General features: G+C 37.7%; 2 protein-coding genes across 3 annotated transcripts; both read right to left on the reverse strand.

Moving 5' to 3' along the window:
* Nucleotides 1-2080: 2080 nt before the first annotated feature.
* Nucleotides 2081-3420, reverse strand: LOC103972209 (uncharacterized). The gene has a single exon (XM_009386461.3). It carries the CDS (start codon nucleotides 3340-3342, stop codon nucleotides 2170-2172), a length of 1173 nt encoding a protein of 390 aa, XP_009384736.2. The 5' UTR covers nucleotides 3343-3420; the 3' UTR covers nucleotides 2081-2169.
* A 952-nt stretch (nucleotides 3421-4372) lies between these two features.
* LOC135584961 (cyclin-dependent kinase E-1-like) lies at nucleotides 4373-17987 on the reverse strand. Of its 2 annotated transcripts, XM_065132551.1 has the most exons (17): nucleotides 17692-17987; nucleotides 14906-15016; nucleotides 13601-13704; nucleotides 13427-13469; nucleotides 13245-13343; nucleotides 12423-12492; nucleotides 12244-12338; nucleotides 12063-12096; nucleotides 11899-11983; nucleotides 11726-11803; nucleotides 11481-11528; nucleotides 8278-8310; nucleotides 7979-8087; nucleotides 5587-5802; nucleotides 5421-5490; nucleotides 5200-5234; nucleotides 4373-4728 (listed from the first exon to the last, which is right to left on the reverse strand). In XM_065132551.1, the coding sequence occupies exons 1-15, from the start codon at nucleotides 17896-17898 to the stop codon at nucleotides 5422-5424; spliced, it is 1401 nt and encodes a 466-aa protein (XP_064988623.1). In that variant the 5' UTR covers nucleotides 17899-17987; the 3' UTR covers nucleotides 4373-4728; nucleotides 5200-5234; nucleotide 5421. The 2 variants fall into 2 exon arrangements, with proteins under 2 accessions (XP_064988623.1, XP_064988622.1); XM_065132550.1 differs by lacking the exon at nucleotides 5200-5234.
* Between the last annotated feature and the right edge of the window lie 1328 nt (nucleotides 17988-19315).

A 19315-nucleotide genomic window follows, 5' to 3' on the forward strand; every position in this document is an offset into this window, starting at 1 on the left:
TCAAAACTATTTTTCGGCATAGCTCGGTTGATAACAACTTCACGAGTGGGAATGGGGGCATCGATGATTCGTCCAGCGATTGACGTCTCTAATGATGTTATCATTGAGCCACCAAACTCGTGTTGGGTAGGTGAGGCTTCAAAGATTACCGTGCAAATACAGCATCTAATAGCATCTAATCTTTGGTCATTTCGGTGCCGTGCAAGCCTTTAAGAGCCTCCCCCAAAGAACATCATCAAGACTGGTGAGATGTTGATCGGCGAATCAATCTGCTCGAGACACCATTGGCAACACATAGCAATGAATAAATACAAGATATCAAGATTTACGTGAAAAAACTCTGAAGGGTAAAAATCATAGGATAAACCAGAGAAAATTCACTATAAAAATAATGAATATACAAATCTCATAGTCATACGCTTAAAACTCAAACAACAATCATAAGAGAATAATTGTGATACAAGGATTACGTTACTATGCACAATATATAAAATCTTCTTAAGTAATCACAGCAAGAATCCACGATAAATCTGATCTAACATGGATGATTGAGAACACCTCTACGTTGTGCTTGTTTTTTTTTTTTTTTTCTTCTTTTGTTTTTTTAATCGCGTTGGTATTTTTCCAGACAAGGACTGTTGACTAAAAAAAGAAAAAGACTGAGGGTTATTAAAGCGCATTGTGGACTGAACTAACAGGTCATCTACCTAATAATTTATTTTTTTTCCTCATATATTTTTATTATAGTTATCAAATCTGAATCGGACCGATTGGTCAAACTATACACTAATCGGATGACAATAAATGTGAAAAGAGCGAGTTTGTTGCTTAAAACTATATTTGTTTTAAGAAAAAATAATATTATTTGAATGTTTGACAACTTATGTCTTAAATATAATAGTTTTATTTTCTTTAATTTTTTATAACATTTCTTTTTTTATATTATTTCAAATACAATTATTTTTAACAGATCTAATATATACTAATTAGACCATCTAAACCTTAAAAGAGATTAAATATTCTAAATTTATATCCGCTATCAAATAAGAGTATTTTAAATCTTTTTATTTATAATAACGGATAAATGACAGAGAAATAAATTGGTGTGTTTGGGGCCGTGTTGTTGGAGCATAAATGAGGCCCAAGCCCATTATGATGGGCCCACCGCCTTCCCTAGACGAAACAGAACTCCCAACCCCGGCCTCCTCGCAAAGGGAGGAGAGGCCGACGACGGAGAAGACGACCCGGAAGAGAATACGGCGAGAAGATCAAGTTGGTGAGGAAGACTAATACAAGCGCAATTATAAAGAATCGGAGAGCGGAGACGCCGTTCAAGATGGAACCCTAACCTTAGAAGATTCCACCAAGAACTCAGGAGACCACGCCGAAGCAGCTATCTTGCGTCACGGAAAGGCCGCAGTTTGGGAAGGAGGGGGGCCGGGACAGTGTATGTAGGGTTACGGTCAGATCGCCACGTGAAGGGCCGAGATTGCTTGACGCAGTCAAGTCTGGCCACCGCGGCGTAGAATAACAAGTCAAATTTTGGATCATTTTGTCGCGTATTAATATTTATTGGAGTTGTTTCACCCACCAAACGACAGGCGGTAAGAAAACGACAAGTGTCCAGATCCGTTACGGAAAGCCTGTCGCAAGCGGATCAGATCCGACTCGGACATCAGTCGCATGCAGAATTCAGCTTGATGACCAAAAACTCCGTAACACTTTAGTGTAGATTTCTGTCATCCGGAAGGTTACGAGTTCCCAAACAACCTAACCCCAATCTTCCTCGAACGATAAACTTATGATGAGATTGGACACCATCAAGTTTGGATTGTCTCCAAACCTATGCAGTACCAAATGGTATCGCCCGGTACGGGCGGTATATCGGTCCAACGATATATCGGTACGCGGATCGCCTGGTACCGCTACAGTGCTATACTGTAGCAGTGCTACAGTATAATAATTATAAAATAGTTTGGTACATCAAGATGTACCGCTCAGTACACCGGTATCGTATCGTACCGAGCCAATCGCAAAACACCGGTACGATATTGCATACCTTGCTCCAAACTATATCTCATGAAAAATATAATCGCTGCAACTATTGCAACTATACGCTGCAAATAGTTATCAATCCATAATATCAAGCTACATATGTAATTGACACGACTACAGTTCCATGCCATCCCTCCAAAAGAAGAGACTTGGATAGACCCAAACAGGGGAAGGCCATCGAGGCTCCCCCAACTGTGCCAGAAACTGTGCTCGAAACAGCCTTCTGGAGATGGTATCACCACTACTCACGGAGACTTGGCTCCAGGTCTTGTCATCCAAGGAATACTCCACCCATGCATCGCATCCAGGCGCCGCCACATAGACGCAGTTGCTTCTCCCTCCCCAGCAGCTCGGATCGACGCCGGAAACAGGGCATTTCCCTCCGCAGTCGATGAACAAACAGTGGTCGCCCAAGCTCTCCACCTGCGCCCACTCCATCCTCCCAAAGTCTAGTCTGAACACATGGATGCCAGTGATCCACGGGCGGCCCTCTTGGACGAAGAGGACCGCCAAAAGCTCCCCACCGCACTCCACCAGCTGGGGCCCGAAGTGCCACCGATCGTAAGCCGCCGGCGGGTGAAGCCCTCCTACGTCCAGCCGCTCCACCTTGAACTCGGGAACGAACTCCAAAGTTAGAAGCCTTCCGATGTTGCTTATGGCAAAGATACGATCTTTAAAGCGGAGGACGCGGGCGATGTAGGACTGACCCTTCTTGAGGGGAAGCCGTGCCCATTCCGGGTGAGGTTCTCCTATCCGGCAGCACATGAGGAAGTACCTGGAGTAGAAGAGGAGGAGGCAGCAGTCGGGGGAGGCCGGTGGCGCCGTGAGGGTCCCGTAATAGAAGGAGACGCGGTCAGGGGGGAGAGCCGGGAGGAGGATCTCGGCGCCGGTAAGGACGTCGGCGAGGACGGGGTCGCTGCGGGGGCGGCCACGAAGGAGGATGAGGTAGCCGTGGGAGTAGGCGAGACAAAGGTCGGCGGCGGCGGACGAAACCGGAAATAGGGATCTGTACGGGGTTCGGAGGTCGTCGAGGGCGTAGAGGGAGAAGCCATCGCTCTCGTCAGCTGCGAGGAGAGGTCGAGCTTGGCGGCGATGGAGATGACAAGGGGGGCGGAGGAGGAGAGGAGGGCGGGAGGAAAGGTAGAGAAGGGCTGCGGAAGAGCGTAGGAGGGAGCGCCAGGAGCGGCAGACGGCAGCGAAGGCGAAAAGATCGAGGAGGGAGGGGAGGCGGCGAAGGACGGCGAGAAGCGCGAGCGCCGGCAGCTCCGACCAGGGGCGGTGTGCCATATGGCCGTCGTCTGTGACCAAATGCCCGATACGGCTTCGCCCTCGATGGTCAGGAGCTCGTCGTCGTCGATTGGTCAGCAGAAAAATGCCTTCGAATGTCCGTTGACTGTGATGAGTCTTCTCATAGTAAAATAACCGTATTAGCCGTAGATATCACAGGTAATTACAAATGACCCATTATAATTATCTTTAAAGATTTATATTCATATTTCCGTAATTTTAAAAATAAAATATCTAGATCTATTTACCTATCGATATTAATTTTACTAATAAAAATATAAAAATATAAAAATATAAAAATAATTTTAATATTTGATGACGGACGATACTATCACGTGCTCACGTGTTCCAAATCCCCGACGCTAGTGCCCGTCAATTGGCACCGTAGACCTGACTGTACACAGCAAAATGTCATGCTATCCTCACTATTGGCCTTCGTGATGTCAATGATTCATTTAAGGAGCTTTTCTACAATGAAGTCAGTCATTGCCGAAGACGTACTTTCCGTGGGTATTACTTGTGTTTTTGATGTTTCTAAAATGAAAAAGAAGTATGTTGCTTTCAATTCACCTTTAGGAGGTCATAACTCTATATTAGAGTAGAAAGTTGCTTTTGAGAACATTGTATCTTGTTTTTATTATCTTTTTATTCTATCGGTTCTCTAAAGCTGAAAAGTGGAAACTTCAAACAATGAAATTTTCTCATTTTGAGGAAAGATTTTATTCAGATACATATAGGTTGTCATAATATTACCGGAAGAACAACTTTGTTTCTGTTGAAAAGAACACAACAGAATTGCTTGATTCCATTTTAAACATAAAAGTGATTGATCATTATACTACAGGATGGCCGTCAGAGGCACAGCAAGTGTTCCAAGTGATATCTCAAGGAACTTGCAAAGAGTGTATCTGTTCAAAAATTTCTCGAAGATAAACCATTTAAACAAAATTTTTCTAAAGCTACCTAATGGTGTAAGACTCTGTATACCTTTTCACGCTCCAACTAACGTCGGACTAAATGAGAACTTGGATGAATAAAACTCTAATGACTAGGAAGAGTAATTGGGGCAGGAACATACAATGTCTTCGAAAAATTCTAGATCAAATTACAAAGGTAGCAATGAAAAAAGTGGAAAACCACGGTCGTCTCAGATCAGGTCAGCGGGTCAATCAAATATATGATTACATATGGTGATGGATGGAATATTTTGGGTGATTCCAGCTTCCCATATTGTACAAGCTTACTGAACAGTGTTAGAACACCATCTTTGAGAAAGATGATAGGTGTGCCGCAACAGGGCATCCTTGATTCTTTCTTGTGCATCTGCACTGCAATTGTTTGTCGGCCGGCGGAGCATGGTGCCTTTCTTTTCTTCCACATTAGGATCTGTGACAATGCAGGAACACACAAACAAAGCCAATAATTGCATATGAAACCTATAGATAAAATGAGGTGCATGTTGCAAAATTTAACATCACAAGACACAGCTACTGTCTTTGGCTTTCTCAAGTACTAAATCAAAATAATTCATGATATTTGAATAGCCTCCCATGAGAAGCATCACTGACACACACTGATTCAAGAAACACTACAGTTGAACAACCAAATGCAAACAAAACCTTACAGATTTCATCTTATAAAATTTCTCTCACTTGATCTAAGAAAACCTTACAGAATCAATCAAACAAAACCTCAATGTCATGGATGCATCATCTTTCAAAAAGATAATGTTCTTTTATACCAAAGAAGCAAAAAGTTATAAAAACAATTAAGTTGCATATGTTTAAGGCAGGAGGAGATCACTTAAAGGAAATTGAATAAAAGCAAATATCTAGTTACGAGTAGGATGATTTGTACCTTAAGAAGATATTTACAGCCTGCAATTTGGTCTCCTACCAAGGATAAAATTTGACTTAGTTTTGACTTCGACATTATTTTTTTTTTATAAACAAAAAGAGGTGCGTGTGGGATGCACCTTTTCAGGACCTCTGTATACAAGGGACCCATCATGCAAACATTTCAAAAAGGATGGCAACATTGTAAGCCTAGGAAACAAGATATAAGAATGGGTAAATTACCTCAAAAGCGCCTCTTCTGCTGAGGATAACCAGGATTCTGCATTCCCAGCCCTGGATCTTTTCGTCTCAACTGTTCCCAAAAAGAGAATATATAAACATACAATTACTCAAATTAGAAAAAATAAGCGCATCTAACAGGAAAAAAACATATGGCTGCAAAGACTACCTGTTGCTGATGGGCCTGAGCAGCAGCACCCCTTTGCATTGGAATATTACCAGAAGTAGGAGCACCAACACCAGTTTGGGTTGCAACATTAAAAGCCGGCATGCCTGTGTTCGGCATCCTTTGCATTCCAACCACATGCATAGGCCGAGGCATAGACCTTGGAGGCGCAACAGATGCACCTGCTACATTACCAGAAGCAGCATTTCCAGAAGATACCTAATAACAGAATCATGTGATCAGGGAAAATAAATGAAGGCCATATAGTTGCAGAATCCAATTCAGGATGGTCCTCAAATTTTTGTTTCATTTACATGGATTATTCTAAATGGAAAATTGAGGCAATAAATAAATGACAATAAGTTGTAGAATGTAGATGGACTTGATTTATAAACAAAACAAAGAAGTTGCAAAACTGAATTGTGGTACATAACCAACAAAACAAAGATATAAAAAAAAATGTAAGTTCCTAACATGCCACATTTCAGACTCCATTGTTCATTATTTATGTCTGAACTGAAACGACATTGCATTTATCCCCATTTGAACATTTCAAGAACAATAGGTATTGTATTTTGAATAGACTTGGTTATATACAACTCAAGTCCTATTGTAGATGCTTAATGAGTTTTCTCGTACAATGATAGTTTATTTCTAACCTGGTAGATTAATTTGCATCATACTTTTAAGTGGACTTATACTTGACCAAGATAAAAGGAGATGAGCCTTCAAGACCTTACCAAAAAAAATCTATTACAGACTTCATTGCTACCTTGGTAGAGTTTATCCTTCTCTGTGTTGCCAATGTAACACCTTACAGATTTCATGGAGTAGAACTTTGCAATGGGGCACTTAAATAAAGAATGTCATAATTTGTGTAATGTCGTAAACAATAGTAAACATTTTAAGGATCAGAGCATTCTGATAAGAGTTTTCTATCCTTTTTATCGATGAAACTATTTGTGGCAAGTTAAATAATTAAATAGATATCTTAAACTTGAATTAATCAGACAACAGCAAGAGTTGTAAGCATGTGGACCAGGTTAATCATAGTAGCTAACTCTGTTAACAAGTTCATGGTTGGAGGATATCAGAAAATCAATAGTCTCTTCCTTCTTTCAGAAGTTATGTGAATATTTTTTCCCCAATAAGTTCCATGGTGTGCAAAGAGGATACCAGTTCAGGCATAGTTTAAAGTTTGTCAAAACACATTTTTCTAATGCAAGATATTATGGTGCACTTGGTAGTTCATACCACTAATTCTAAAAATTTAGAATAATCAATCATAAACAATTCAACACTAATCAGGAAAACTCTCGAGCAATTTTCTTTTTCCTCCAACATCCAAATTCCAAATATACAATTGCTATCTAAGTACAATAATGTGACATCAATTATTACAACAATTGAAAAACAATTGGTTTCTATTAAATAACAGTTCGATACAGCACAATACAAGTTTGTAATTTTTGCATCTGGACCAAGCTTTCACAAATCTATTTTGAAAAAGCTGAGATGGAGATGTAACTTCAAGCCTCGAATGGCTGATAAAACTATGTTCATTGTTCAGTTGAAAAAGTTTAATAGCAATATATACCAAAAACAAGCCAAACTTTTGATAACTTCAATCGAGAAAATAAAAAATAAAGCTTGCTTCATGAATTCGGTCCATGCATAGACTAATTACGTGGATATTAAGACAGTGAACTGTCTAAACTTAAAACAACTATTCCATGAGATGACAAATTAATTCCCTTCAGTTGCTACTAATTCAAATGCAAACCAAAAAGTATTAAACTTAGACAAGAATTGATCAACCTCATACGTTATGAAATATGCAGTACAGCATTCTAGGTCTTATTGAGAAGAGATAATCTAACAAGCCTTTCTATTATCCCCTTTTCTACCATTCATTTAATCTTAACTTATCAATATCAAAATTTGAACATCATTGCTTGCACTTCAAATTAAAACAAACCTTTGTTACAAAAGATTTATAATACTGAATATCATTTTCTGAAGTACTTCTGTTAGTTCTTTTTTGGTAGTTGGCCAAATTGTCTTTTTCACGATTTTGACCCTTTTTGGTGATAAAAATCCCACGCTGGCTTACTAATAGTTGGCTTGTGATCAAGGTATCAAATATTGATACCAGTAAAATTATTTTCAAGCCAAGGAATGCCATTATCTTGGCTTTGATATTTGTGTTGCAATAAACCAACTGGACAGCAAGCCAAAACTTAGGTACTTGTGTGTTCCTTCGATGCATTGCCAAATGTAACAATCCTAACACTTTGGTATCTGGCATTAACATCAAAATTTCCAAAAGTTCAGTAAAGGATATAATTATTCATGATTAAAACTGCTGACTACATTCACTATCTGCTTAGCATACCGGTTGAGAAGGCTGGACAGCAACTGTTCCCTCAAAATCTGCAGTAGTATCAACCGGACGAGCAGGGTAATTAACAATTTTTTCTCCTGGTTGAGATGGTACCAGAGCACTGAGCAATCACAGCAAATTTGCATTGTTAAATTACAAGAAGACAAAGGTGAAATGTGTAATTACAAATCATGGAAGGCCAGGCAATCATGAGAAAATAGCATGAGTTCAAATGTTTCCTTTATAGGACAAAATGAAAAAAATAACTAGATGCAACCTAGTCTGTGCAGTATGAACAGAAAATAACTTACTTCCGTCCTGGCAAAGGATCCATCCGAAAGTACCTGAAAAGCCAAACTGAAAATATGTTCATATAGAAGAATAGAAATAAGTGTTCTAATTCCAAATAACATATCTAAAATTTAGAGAAGAAAGGTACTAGACAATTGTCAAACAACCTAAACATATACATGCATCACAAAAAGAATGCATTGAATAAACTTTCCAACAGCTGCAGGGTCAAAATTATGTAAATGATAAGTGAAAATATAAAGTATTGTCAAGTTAGTTTTGTTATCCTGCAGGGTTGAGATGAATTTTGTTGAAAATCCTTGCTGCACAATATTTTATCAAAATCTGCTACACATTGGAGGTTGATGATGGGTTGAATTTGTATTTAAGACTTTACAAGAAAACTATTAACAACTACACTTAAGCATTAAGTCATGAAATATATGGCCCACAACACATTCAATTTCAATTTTTGTGCTAAGAGGTTTGTGGAGCTATGTTGTAGAAATTATGGTGTCAAAACAACCAACAATAGAGGACGTTTGAATTACTATCCTAGTAGGAAACAAATATTTATGGATAATACAAGTGGCAAGTTACATTGTGATACCACCACTACATTATTGTTGTCCCACATGCCACCTGGTAGGAAATAATTCTAGGCATATATGCTACTTGATGGGCTTGAATCAAGACACCCAACCTTAAAGTAGGCAATATTGTGACACCAATTATTCACGCAGGAAGTTGATCATGAGTTAATACAAGACTTAGTGGGTCAATCAATAGTGACATTGGCTTAAGCATAAAGGGCCATGTGCTTTAAGGCCTACTATAATCAAGTTAGGGGGTAAGTGATCCATCAACTTGTCATGAGAAAATGTGATCTTTCCAAGCTTAATATCTGAGATCAAATTGATAAAACAATTCCCTGCCATCAAAAGTTAAATATGTGACAGCATCTCTTTATCATCCACAATGTATTCACCAAATAAACTGTCACAACCACAGAGGTTCATCATCATAATCTTTCAGCATGATTTTATATAGTGAGAAGAAAAAAAACCATTCTGATGCTGTAGTTAGTTATTTAACATAGGATTGCAAGAACCAAACATGCATATAATTGATTTTTTTGTGATTGATTCAAACTAATAATTCCAAGGACACATAATACCTCCATTTAGACCTATATAGAAAGTAGGTAAAGACTTAAATTGACTGACAAGAATTGATAGACATGCTATCATTAAATTGAGCTTAAGCATCTTTAATAAGTGGTTCAGGTTAAACAAATTGACAGGGCAGTCATCTCATGAAATCAGATTGTGAAGATTATATCATTACCAACCTAGTATTGGGCATGGTGAAAGCTCAAATAGGAAAGGATTATCCATGGATAAGACTAAGGGGCTCGTGAAGCATCGTCGGATTGGGCCTCACATGCATAATGCTACTGTTTAATTCTAGGCTGGCTATGTTAGTTCCTCACGAGGACATCAACACCAATAAGATTGTAACTCTCCAGTTTAGTCTCATATCGGGATGAAGAGAATACTTGAATGAATTTATAAGAACTAGATGAGTCTCCTACCATTAAAATGGGTTTACACATTTTAAAGAAATGGTTCAGAAAGTTAATGGGTCAATTATCCCATCGGACCAGATTATAACAACACATTACTGCAACAAAAGTATGATGTTGTTCATTATGCTATAGTGATACACCAGTAATTCCATACCTTAGTTTGATATTGGTACTGATGCCTTACTGCATGTAGCCATAATCTTCAGGATTAGAACCCTTACTAGAGAAGTTCAGTTGACACATTTATATCATTCACAGTCCACCTTAAAAAAAATTGTTCATTTCCTCTCAACTAAAACTGATCGCATGACTACCTACAGTAACCTAGCTCATGCAGACTCATGAACTTTTAATGAACACAATATACAATCAACAGGAGCAATCCTAAGTGGACAGTTATACAATTTAATGCCAGATGATCATGTACCTGGTCTAGCAAATGCCAAGTGACTCAAAACTTATACCCCTATTGGTAATATGCAAGAAGTAAATACAGCTAAATAATTTAGTTCTTCCAAGTTATCTTGCAAATCTCAAATAATTCCCGCACAAGCTCTAAACTTGACCTCTTCAACCTAATTAACAATAAGTCTATTGACGAGATCTATGGAAATTTATAAAATTTCCGATACCAATGAGGTATCAAGCAGTCAAGACTTTCAGCTTTTCCACAATTTAAACTAGCCATGATGAACTCAAGCAGTTAAACTAATTTCATTTCCCATTTGTCTGCTCTCTAATTGATTTTTGTGTTTTACTTTAGACAAAAGCAACAAACGATATGACAAGCTCTCTAATCCTATTCATGAGGATGGCAATCCTATATATTCTATACTCCTTCAATGATCAGAATACACAATGAACAGGGTCCCATATATGGCATTGCTGGAATATGCAGCACAATGAATATTAAGTTTGCCATTGTCATTTAGCAGGTACAAGTGAAATAAATTTGTATAGAACACTTCCATGACAATTCTTGTTGCCAATCTCAGTAAATAGGTATAAACAGAATTCGATTTGTATAAAAAAAATTTATAGCAGTTCATGTCATCAAATTACAAAGAAAATTAAAAATTTCTGTTAGTTCTATAAAATACAAGTGGGTTTTCATAAATTGTAAATGCTTCATGAAGTTCATGAACTTTTTTGGCAAAATAATATATCACAAAAATTACAACAGATGGTTTAAGTTTAAATTATAATTATCACAAGGCAAGCCAACTTAGAATTGAGTTTTTTGTGAATAAATTAATGTGTACAACTATACCATCTTCCAGTAAATCAAGGAAAAGAATGCAAAATTTTCTGGATTTTTTGGATGTAGGAAATTGTCAATTTTATGACCAGAAATAATGAAGGCGCTTCCATGGAACAAAAAACAGAATTACGTTTACTAATCATGCTTTCGGCATCAATTTTCAAGTTTTTTATATTCAGAGACAAAAGTAATAAGAGAAAGCAATAATGCCTTATAGAATACCATATTGTTGCCTATAACAGACTAGTCTATATGGCTTGACTTATGCCTGGTCATACGGAAGAATCATCAAGAGCCACTTCAACAATGACAAGCAACAAAAGACAAAAAGACAGGAGATAATTTAATTTAAAAAGAATTAAGAAAATCTTTACTCGTGCTCCAGAGCTTGCGCTGCAGTTATCCGCTTTCGAGGATCATATCTGACAAAAAAATAAGTTTCACATGAGTCTATGATCCCAATGTGAAACAGATCTTTCCATTCGATCTGATTTCAGGCAAATGAAGAATCATAATTATACATATGAACAATATGGAGGTATTATGATCACCACAACAAACATGACCATAAAGTTTTTAATATGGTGAAGAACTCTGATGTTTCAGAAAAATTACATACTCCAGCATCCTTGATAGCAGATCAAATGCAGGACTTTTCTGAGGCACAGAAACAAAATTATGAAGACCATGATTCTCGCTGCAGAAAATAAAGTTCAAAATATTTATACTGAGTCAAGTAACTTTATTTTTAAAAGGAATTGCTTCCCCTAATGTCAAGGAGAGATAACTAACTACTTATGGCCCTGTATATGTTGCTGGTCATTTTGCCAATGCGGAAGATTGACCAATGTAGGCCACCTTTCAGGTGTAGGATGCCCTGTAGGAAATTATTGCTTATATTTTTTTTCTGTGGGAAAAATAGTAGGAATACATAAATGCATGAGATGCTCACTCACCTAGGACCTTGAATATCTTGTCCAATTGATCAAGCTAAAAAGGGATTTCAGAATTTAGAGATCACTGGATAAAATTAAAAAGACTACACTTGATGATAAATAAAATATTCCAGTGAAACTAATCGAAGATTAAGAAAGACAAGGGGCCAGAAAATTTACATCTTAGAAAATGAACTGTTACCTGAAATGGGTTGGATGCACCCTTGACTTCTACTCCTTGAAACAATGGTTTGAGAGTCAATAGCTCAGCAAAAATGCATCCAACAGCCCACATATCTAAATGCAATTTAAGGGTCTCAAACTTTAACATTACGAATTTATGACCAGTTTAAACCAGCATCATATGATATGCCAGGATACCAACAGCGCTTGTATAGTGCTTTGCGCCAAGTAGCAGCTCGGGAGCACGGTACCAAATAGTTACCACAACCTGTTCATTAACAAACACCAAACAGATGAGCTTGTGAACAAGGTACTTGACCAGAACAAAACAAAATAGGCACAGATAGGAGGATAGCTACCATCCTCTGATAACAAGAAATATGAATATTCAACAAAGAAACAGCTATAGTCATCACCTGGGATTATATATCTTTCTTGATATCCATTGGCAAAAAGCCATATAGTAACTTAATAAAGCTAAAGATTATAACACAAAAAAAACTCTAATATACTTAGTTCATAGCAAGCATGTGCCAGACAAAATTAATAAGATTTTAATTTTCAACATATTCTACTCTTTCATTTCTACCCTATTATTCAATATGGGTCATAACTTCATCTTTCCATGCATTGAACCTCTAATTTGATTAACTTTTTAAGTTTAATACTTTCGGACCTCCATGATACACAAAAAGAAACAACAGTTTTTCCTTCCATAATTTCTTGTAATGCAAATCATTCATATCAGAGATTTTTCCAAACAAGGTGGCATCTGCTATATAACAGACTTACAAGGATAAACAGAAGATCTTAAAAAATTTATAATTAGATAGAGAGATAGATAGAGAGAGAACTATCTGTCCAAGGATGTTCTGAGTAGGTGGAACTAGAAATAGTATGAAAGTTAGCATGACATGAAATAGAATGAAATCTCAAACAACTGACTGACGAAGATAAATAATATCATGAACTAGCTACTCAAAGCTGAATTTTTTTGCATGTGACAAAGGCAATTTTTACCCCATTTTCATACAAGGGCTTCAATGGAGCTTGATAGATCCGGGCAAGTCCAAAATCAGCAATTTTTACAACTCCATGTTCTTCCCCATCACCCATAACCTGATACAGATCAAAGTCCTACTTGAAGAAAGATAAAGAAATCATTTTTTTATAACTTAGAACAAGATGCAATCAAGAAATACCAGAATATTTGATGGCTTTAAATCCCGATGTATAATCCAATTACTGCAAGCAAAAAGATTCTTGACAATTTCAGCAATTCTAACATTTTATTATTGATGTATATGCGACGACGATGGTAGCAATATCACATATAATATCAGAATCCATGGCGTCATTGCATCTATAATTGTCACCTATGAAGATAGTTTAGTCCATTAAGAAGCTGCCAGAGCAATGACTTTACAGTGTATTGATTGATGCCATGGTTAAGCTTCTCTCGATGATGTCTAATGATTTCCTGTAGTGCATAAGCATAAAAGGACAAAAAGTGATGAGACAATTAAGAAATACAATAACAGAAATTTCTAATAGCATAACAATGTGGTCCAGTTCTTTACTGCCTTAAGTAAACATTTGGCATGCCCAACCTATGTTTATGTTTTACAACTGCACATCAAGGAGTATAATTCTCTTCTAGTTGATCCAAATGATTTATTTAATTTCCTTTCATCAGCTTGCATCATCTAAATTGGTTTATTCACTAACTAAGATACCATCTTTCTTTTTTTTTTCTATCACCATATCATGGCAAGTGATGAATTTGTTTCCTAACCTCTCTTTTCATATCTCAATAACCTAATCATGGTTTTTATCAGCAAGAATCAAGCATAAAAAGTATGCAGCAAGCAGGTATTTATTTTTCAGTCCAATCTAGATTAAGATATTATCTCAGATAAATAATATAGATTTAAGCTTTAAGAGAGAAGGAAAAGCATCAGCGGAGAAAAACGAAGATGAAGCCAAAAGCAACAGTAACAAAAGAGCACAAGAGAAACAGGAGGATCAATAAATTGAAGAGAAGACACTATAAATGGCATTAAAACAAATGAAAACAAATAAAACCAGCAGTAAACAACGAAGAGATAGTAGGGGCAATACAGTCAACAAGTACATCAGAGATAAGTAAAATACTCTTCAATAGAATAAAACAGGAGAGGTTGGTCTGATAAGGAGAATAATACAGTGACCCCTTATGCCATGGAGAAAACAAGAGAGAGAATTAAGCAAGTAATTAATATTTATCACAATTGGCAAAAAGCGATTGATTTTTTTTTTTTTTTGTTTAAGTGGATAATAGGTGGATGAATACACAGGTTCTTGCTTAAATAGGGTTTGGAAAGGGTGAATAAATCCAACCTTACGCCTTGGGCAAAGAGGTTGTTTCCATGTACCTAAATCCTTGACACCCAAATCACAGAGAGAAACCTTCATGTGGCATATAAAATTTTGAATACTAATGGATATATAAGCTTTCGAATGGCACTTGTAAAACTTCCTCTTCGGTAAATTCACATGCAAATTACCAGTTTTATTCCTTAATATTACTTTATATAACAATATTACATGCTTATCATCCAAATAAATACATCTTTTGATAGAAATCAATGAATACTGGTATCACAAAATTTTTTTCTTGACAAGATAATAAGCATACTCACATAAAGATCATGCTCAGCATAATCAAATGCTAGATAGAGAGACATATCCGCATGATTGATGTGCACATTCACTAATTTGACGACATTCTCATGGCAAGTTTCTCGTAATAACTGCAGTGACAACAAAATAATGTGAGAAAATCATACAAAATATAAACTGGTACACAGATACATCTCCACTAAAACAAAAGTGGCTATGTTTGTGTACAATAATTGAAATTTTAATTGAATGTTCAATCTTTTTTTTAATAATTTTCTTCAGATTCTATCTAATATTCTGTGTTCTTGTGCACATGCATTATAACTAGCCACAAAGAAAACCAAAAATTTGCAGAATGAGCAACTAATGGGTCGATGAGCAATGCAAAAATGATTAAACATCATTTACCAAACATGAAACTATTTATCACATATACGATTACACATCTCCACTGTGTTATATTTAAAATGTTGTTTTATCAGACTGTGGTTGACACCATGTGCTTGTTACAGCCCTGCATCCACAAACTTGAAAGTCTGAACCACCAACTAAAGTCTAAATCAACAGTAGTAGATGCATCTAGCTTGTAAACCAACTCAATTTTCTGCCAACATCAAATGTGAGAATAAACTGAGATGTGACTCCTGCACTTAAGTTTTAATGTGCTTGTCAATGCTCAAACATAGCCCACAATTAAATCCTAATATGCATATGGCCCAATCTACTGGTGTCTCGACACCATGATGTGGCTGCAACCCCATTGCACGGATAGTCCCTTCCTACTTGTGCCACACCATACCTAGTATGGATCATTTCTAATATACAACAGTTTTTTAAATTAAAGCTAGGCGCGAAGGTTTTAAAACACCCGAGGCACTAGACACTCGCCTAGACACCCACCCGAGCGAAGCGAAGGGCTCTCAAATATTAAAATATAAAAAGTATATATTACAATTGATATATATGATTATAAAATAAAATCTCATCCAATATTTCTTATAGAAGCTAATTTAAATTTTATCATATATTAGAGGGACCTGTTGGTGCAAGGTCAACTAATTATAAAAATAAAATCATAATATAAAATAAAATCAACTTGTCGGCCAGGGGCAAGTTTGTAGCTTCCTACGGACTGTCATGGATAAAGTTGTAAACGGAGTGTTTGATGTAATGCTCATGTATGTCCGCGTCTTTTGATTTTGTTCATGTTTTGCACAGCATATAGAGAGCTTGCAATAGGTTTGGCAATCCCATTTTGGCTGGTTTTGGTGGTCGTTTCAGGCTTGTACATGCAGGTTGTGTGCAATCGTCATGCAAAGGCAAAACTGCTCTAAAACAGGCCATCCATGCAACCATTTTGAGAGTTCTAACTCCACAGAGTGGTACGAAGGGTCAGCCAATACAGCACCTAGGAGCTCCCTAGGTGACACATGGCTGGATGGGCCTTTTAGGTAGTGTCTAGGGTTGGTTCACTGCCTCGTTCTGCAACAGTGTCATATGAGCACTTGTGAGGACTTTGGGCCACATGGACCACCTTGAACCTTTTGTCATGCGACCGTTCAGATCTTGCAAAGTCCATGTTTGTAACTTGCATTACCTATCAAATGTTTGCTGAAATGGTTGCCTGTGGATCCTGAGTTAAACGCTTTCTCTAACTCGTCTTCTCTTTTGTAGGTCTTTAAGGGATCATAAGAGGTTTCGGGGAGGCTAAGCCTTTACAGACAGACATGCAAGGGTGTCGCACGACTTAGGCAAAACCAGCTAAGCCCATGACAGGATAACAGCAGAGGAGGTTTCGGACCTGTCCCTCGGTGGTGGAGGGAGTTGTGCATGAAAGCAGCGACGGCAAAGGAAGCTTCAAACCTATCCATTAATGGCGGAGGGAGCTGCGTGCAAAGGCAACGACGGGGGAAAAGGTAGGTTGACCAACGAGAGTCTCGGGTTTTACTTTCACTAGGTCGAGGTTGGGGTCGAGGGGGTTTTACTATGAGGTTTAGTTGGTTCAATTAAACCAACTAAGTTATTGTTCGATCGAACCAAATTACACATTCTGGTTCGATTCGCTGGCATTGAATCGGGTGCTCGCACAATGTCTAGGCGCCTGGGCTCAGGTGAGCGCCTAGGCGACTCTTCGGTGAAGTGTGTCGCCCAAAGATTGTGCGAGGCGCTCAGGCCTCACCTCACGTTACCCGACCACCTAGGCGAGGGCTTGGTCGCCTATTAAAACACTAATATACAGGCAATCATATAAAGCTTAAATTGGATGAAATCCATGTGTTTCTATAAAAGTAACAACTAAACACTAAATTCTACCTCCACTGAGGTAATTCAAGCTATAAAACTGTTTGATCCTCTCGCCGGCCATGATATAGGAAATAAGATGAGAAACCATTCAAAGCCACTTAGTGTATCCTTTGGTTGGACATCAGTGTTTTCATCAATCACCTCCTCCATTTACCGGGTATGGCATCTCGTGTTCATGCACAAAAAAACTGCGCCTGACCATCCCAAGTTGGCATTTATATAGCAAATATCATCTACAACACATTCTTACGATACTAAAAACTAACCTATAAACTAAAACAGTTGTGTCTCCCAACTATTCTCGAGGAGGGGAACTCATCTCGTCCTTGTAATACGAAAAACCAACATATAAACCATTATAGTCGTCCTGATCTATAGCCTCGAGGTGGGAAAAAAGAGCAGCCTTAAGATTTGAGCCCCTGAGGACCAAGATCCACCGACTTGATATATCACCAGAACCAACCAACCAACGAAAAGAATCGATAAAAGGGTAGATACGCACCATGATCTCTCGGATGGCGGTGGGGGAGACGCCATCGCCCTCTTTGGATTGCTTGAACTTCTTGATGGCAATACAACCCTTGCGGAGGCTCGTCCGCGCCAAGAACACCAGCCCGTAGGTCCCCTCCCCGATCTTCCCCACGAGCTCGTACTGCTGCAGCCACGCCGGTCGATTCCCCCCACCTCCCCCGCCGCGGCCGTCGCCCATCTCTCCGCTCCTGCGGAGGCGTCGCGCCTGCCCTCCTGCTCCTCCTCTTCCTCCTCTCCGGGACGCCGCCCCCCTTTGTGCCCTTCTCGCTGCAAGACTCTCGTTATTGCAATTAATATTATTACCGTGGTGGTGAGACGGCCGTTTTAGTTGGTGGGGTAGAGGAGGAGGAGGACCGACCGTGTGATGCTGCTGATGATGAGAGCATCCTCTTCGGGTCACTAACCAGAGAACTGTACCACTTGTTCTGGAAACTAATCTCACGCCCTCCATTTCTTTTTATCGAAGGCTTTATATAACCATCACTGCATCTGATCATTCCGGAGCTAAGTCGGGCGGGTGGATTCACTTAATTAAGACTGTCACGTGCAACGCATGTGAGTAAGAGATCACGTTTAAATTTCAAATGTATCCTTAATACTTTCCTTTTCACAAAAATAGCCTTTTTTTTCCAAAAACAAATTATATTATTTACTAACAAAATTAGACGTGAAGGATTATTATTTAGTTTTAAGGGATGTATCTCTATGTTAACATAAACAATTAGACTTTGTCCGAATAGGAACGTTCCAACTTGGCAAGGTACGTACATTTTATGTTGAAATAATTTTAATTTTGATATTAAAATTTTTCATATTATAGTTTATGATTTTAATTGATATTAAAATCATGTTATTGAAATCTAAATTATCTTAAATCGTGAAAAAAATATATATATATTTAGGTATTAGATTTGTTTTTTTTATATTTGTGCATTAAATTTATTTTATATTATTATTATTATTATTATTATTGTTGTTGTTGTTGTTGTTGTTGTTATATGACACTTGTACGATCAATCTGTGTTTGCATTATGCCCCTACTTCGAAAAATTGGTCTATGGTGCTCGTCTAAGCGATACAGGTTTTCTCGTGTGCATAGAAGATCCACATATAATATAATGGAGATGTAAAAGGAGAGGAGGTGTAGCACTACTAGCAACAACTTGCTATCAATGGCGATGCTACTATCTATGATAGCGCTTTGATGAGCGGGCTATCATAGACAATGTTGTAAATATGGTACTTGATGGAATGCTCGTATATGTTTATGTATTTTAATTTTGTTCATACTTTATACAGCATGTAGAGGGTTTACAATAAGTTTGACAGTCCATTTTGATTGACTTTTATAAATATTTCAAGCTTGTAAACATATGTTTTGTATAGCCAGATAAAATTGCGTAGAAATAAATTATCCAAATAGCTATTTTAGGGGTTGTGGTATAAAATATCAACCAACATAGCATCCAAGAGCTACCTGGATAGCATATGATTAAATGAGCCTTTATATAATGTTTAAGGCTAATTCGTTATTTTATTTTTCTATAATATCATGTGAGCACAAAGATAAACTAAGATCAACAAAGTCCATAATA

Source organism: Musa acuminata, chromosome BXJ2-11, assembly GCF_036884655.1.
Source record: "Musa acuminata AAA Group cultivar baxijiao chromosome BXJ2-11, Cavendish_Baxijiao_AAA, whole genome shotgun sequence".
Classification (NCBI taxonomy): Eukaryota; Viridiplantae; Streptophyta; class Magnoliopsida; order Zingiberales; family Musaceae; genus Musa; species Musa acuminata.

What these genes read in the sequence shown, in the direction of transcription:
- LOC103972209 (XM_009386461.3), bottom strand. Translation starts at nt 3,342, where the DNA reads ATGGCACACCGCCCCTGGTCGGAGCTGCCGGCGCTCGCGCTTCTCGCC.
- LOC135584961 (XM_065132550.1), bottom strand. Translation starts at nt 17,898, where the DNA reads ATGGGCGACGGCCGCGGCGGGGGAGGTGGGGGGAATCGACCGGCGTGG. An exon ending in GATCCTTTGCCAGGACGGAA is followed by an intron (nt 8,088 to 8,277) that starts GTAAGTTATTTT and finishes GTGATTGCTCAG; the next exon opens with TGCTCTGGTACCATCTCAAC. An exon ending in CTCAGGCCCATCAGCAACAG is followed by an intron (nt 5,491 to 5,586) that starts GTAGTCTTTGCA and finishes TTTTGGGAACAG; the next exon opens with TTGAGACGAAAAGATCCAGG.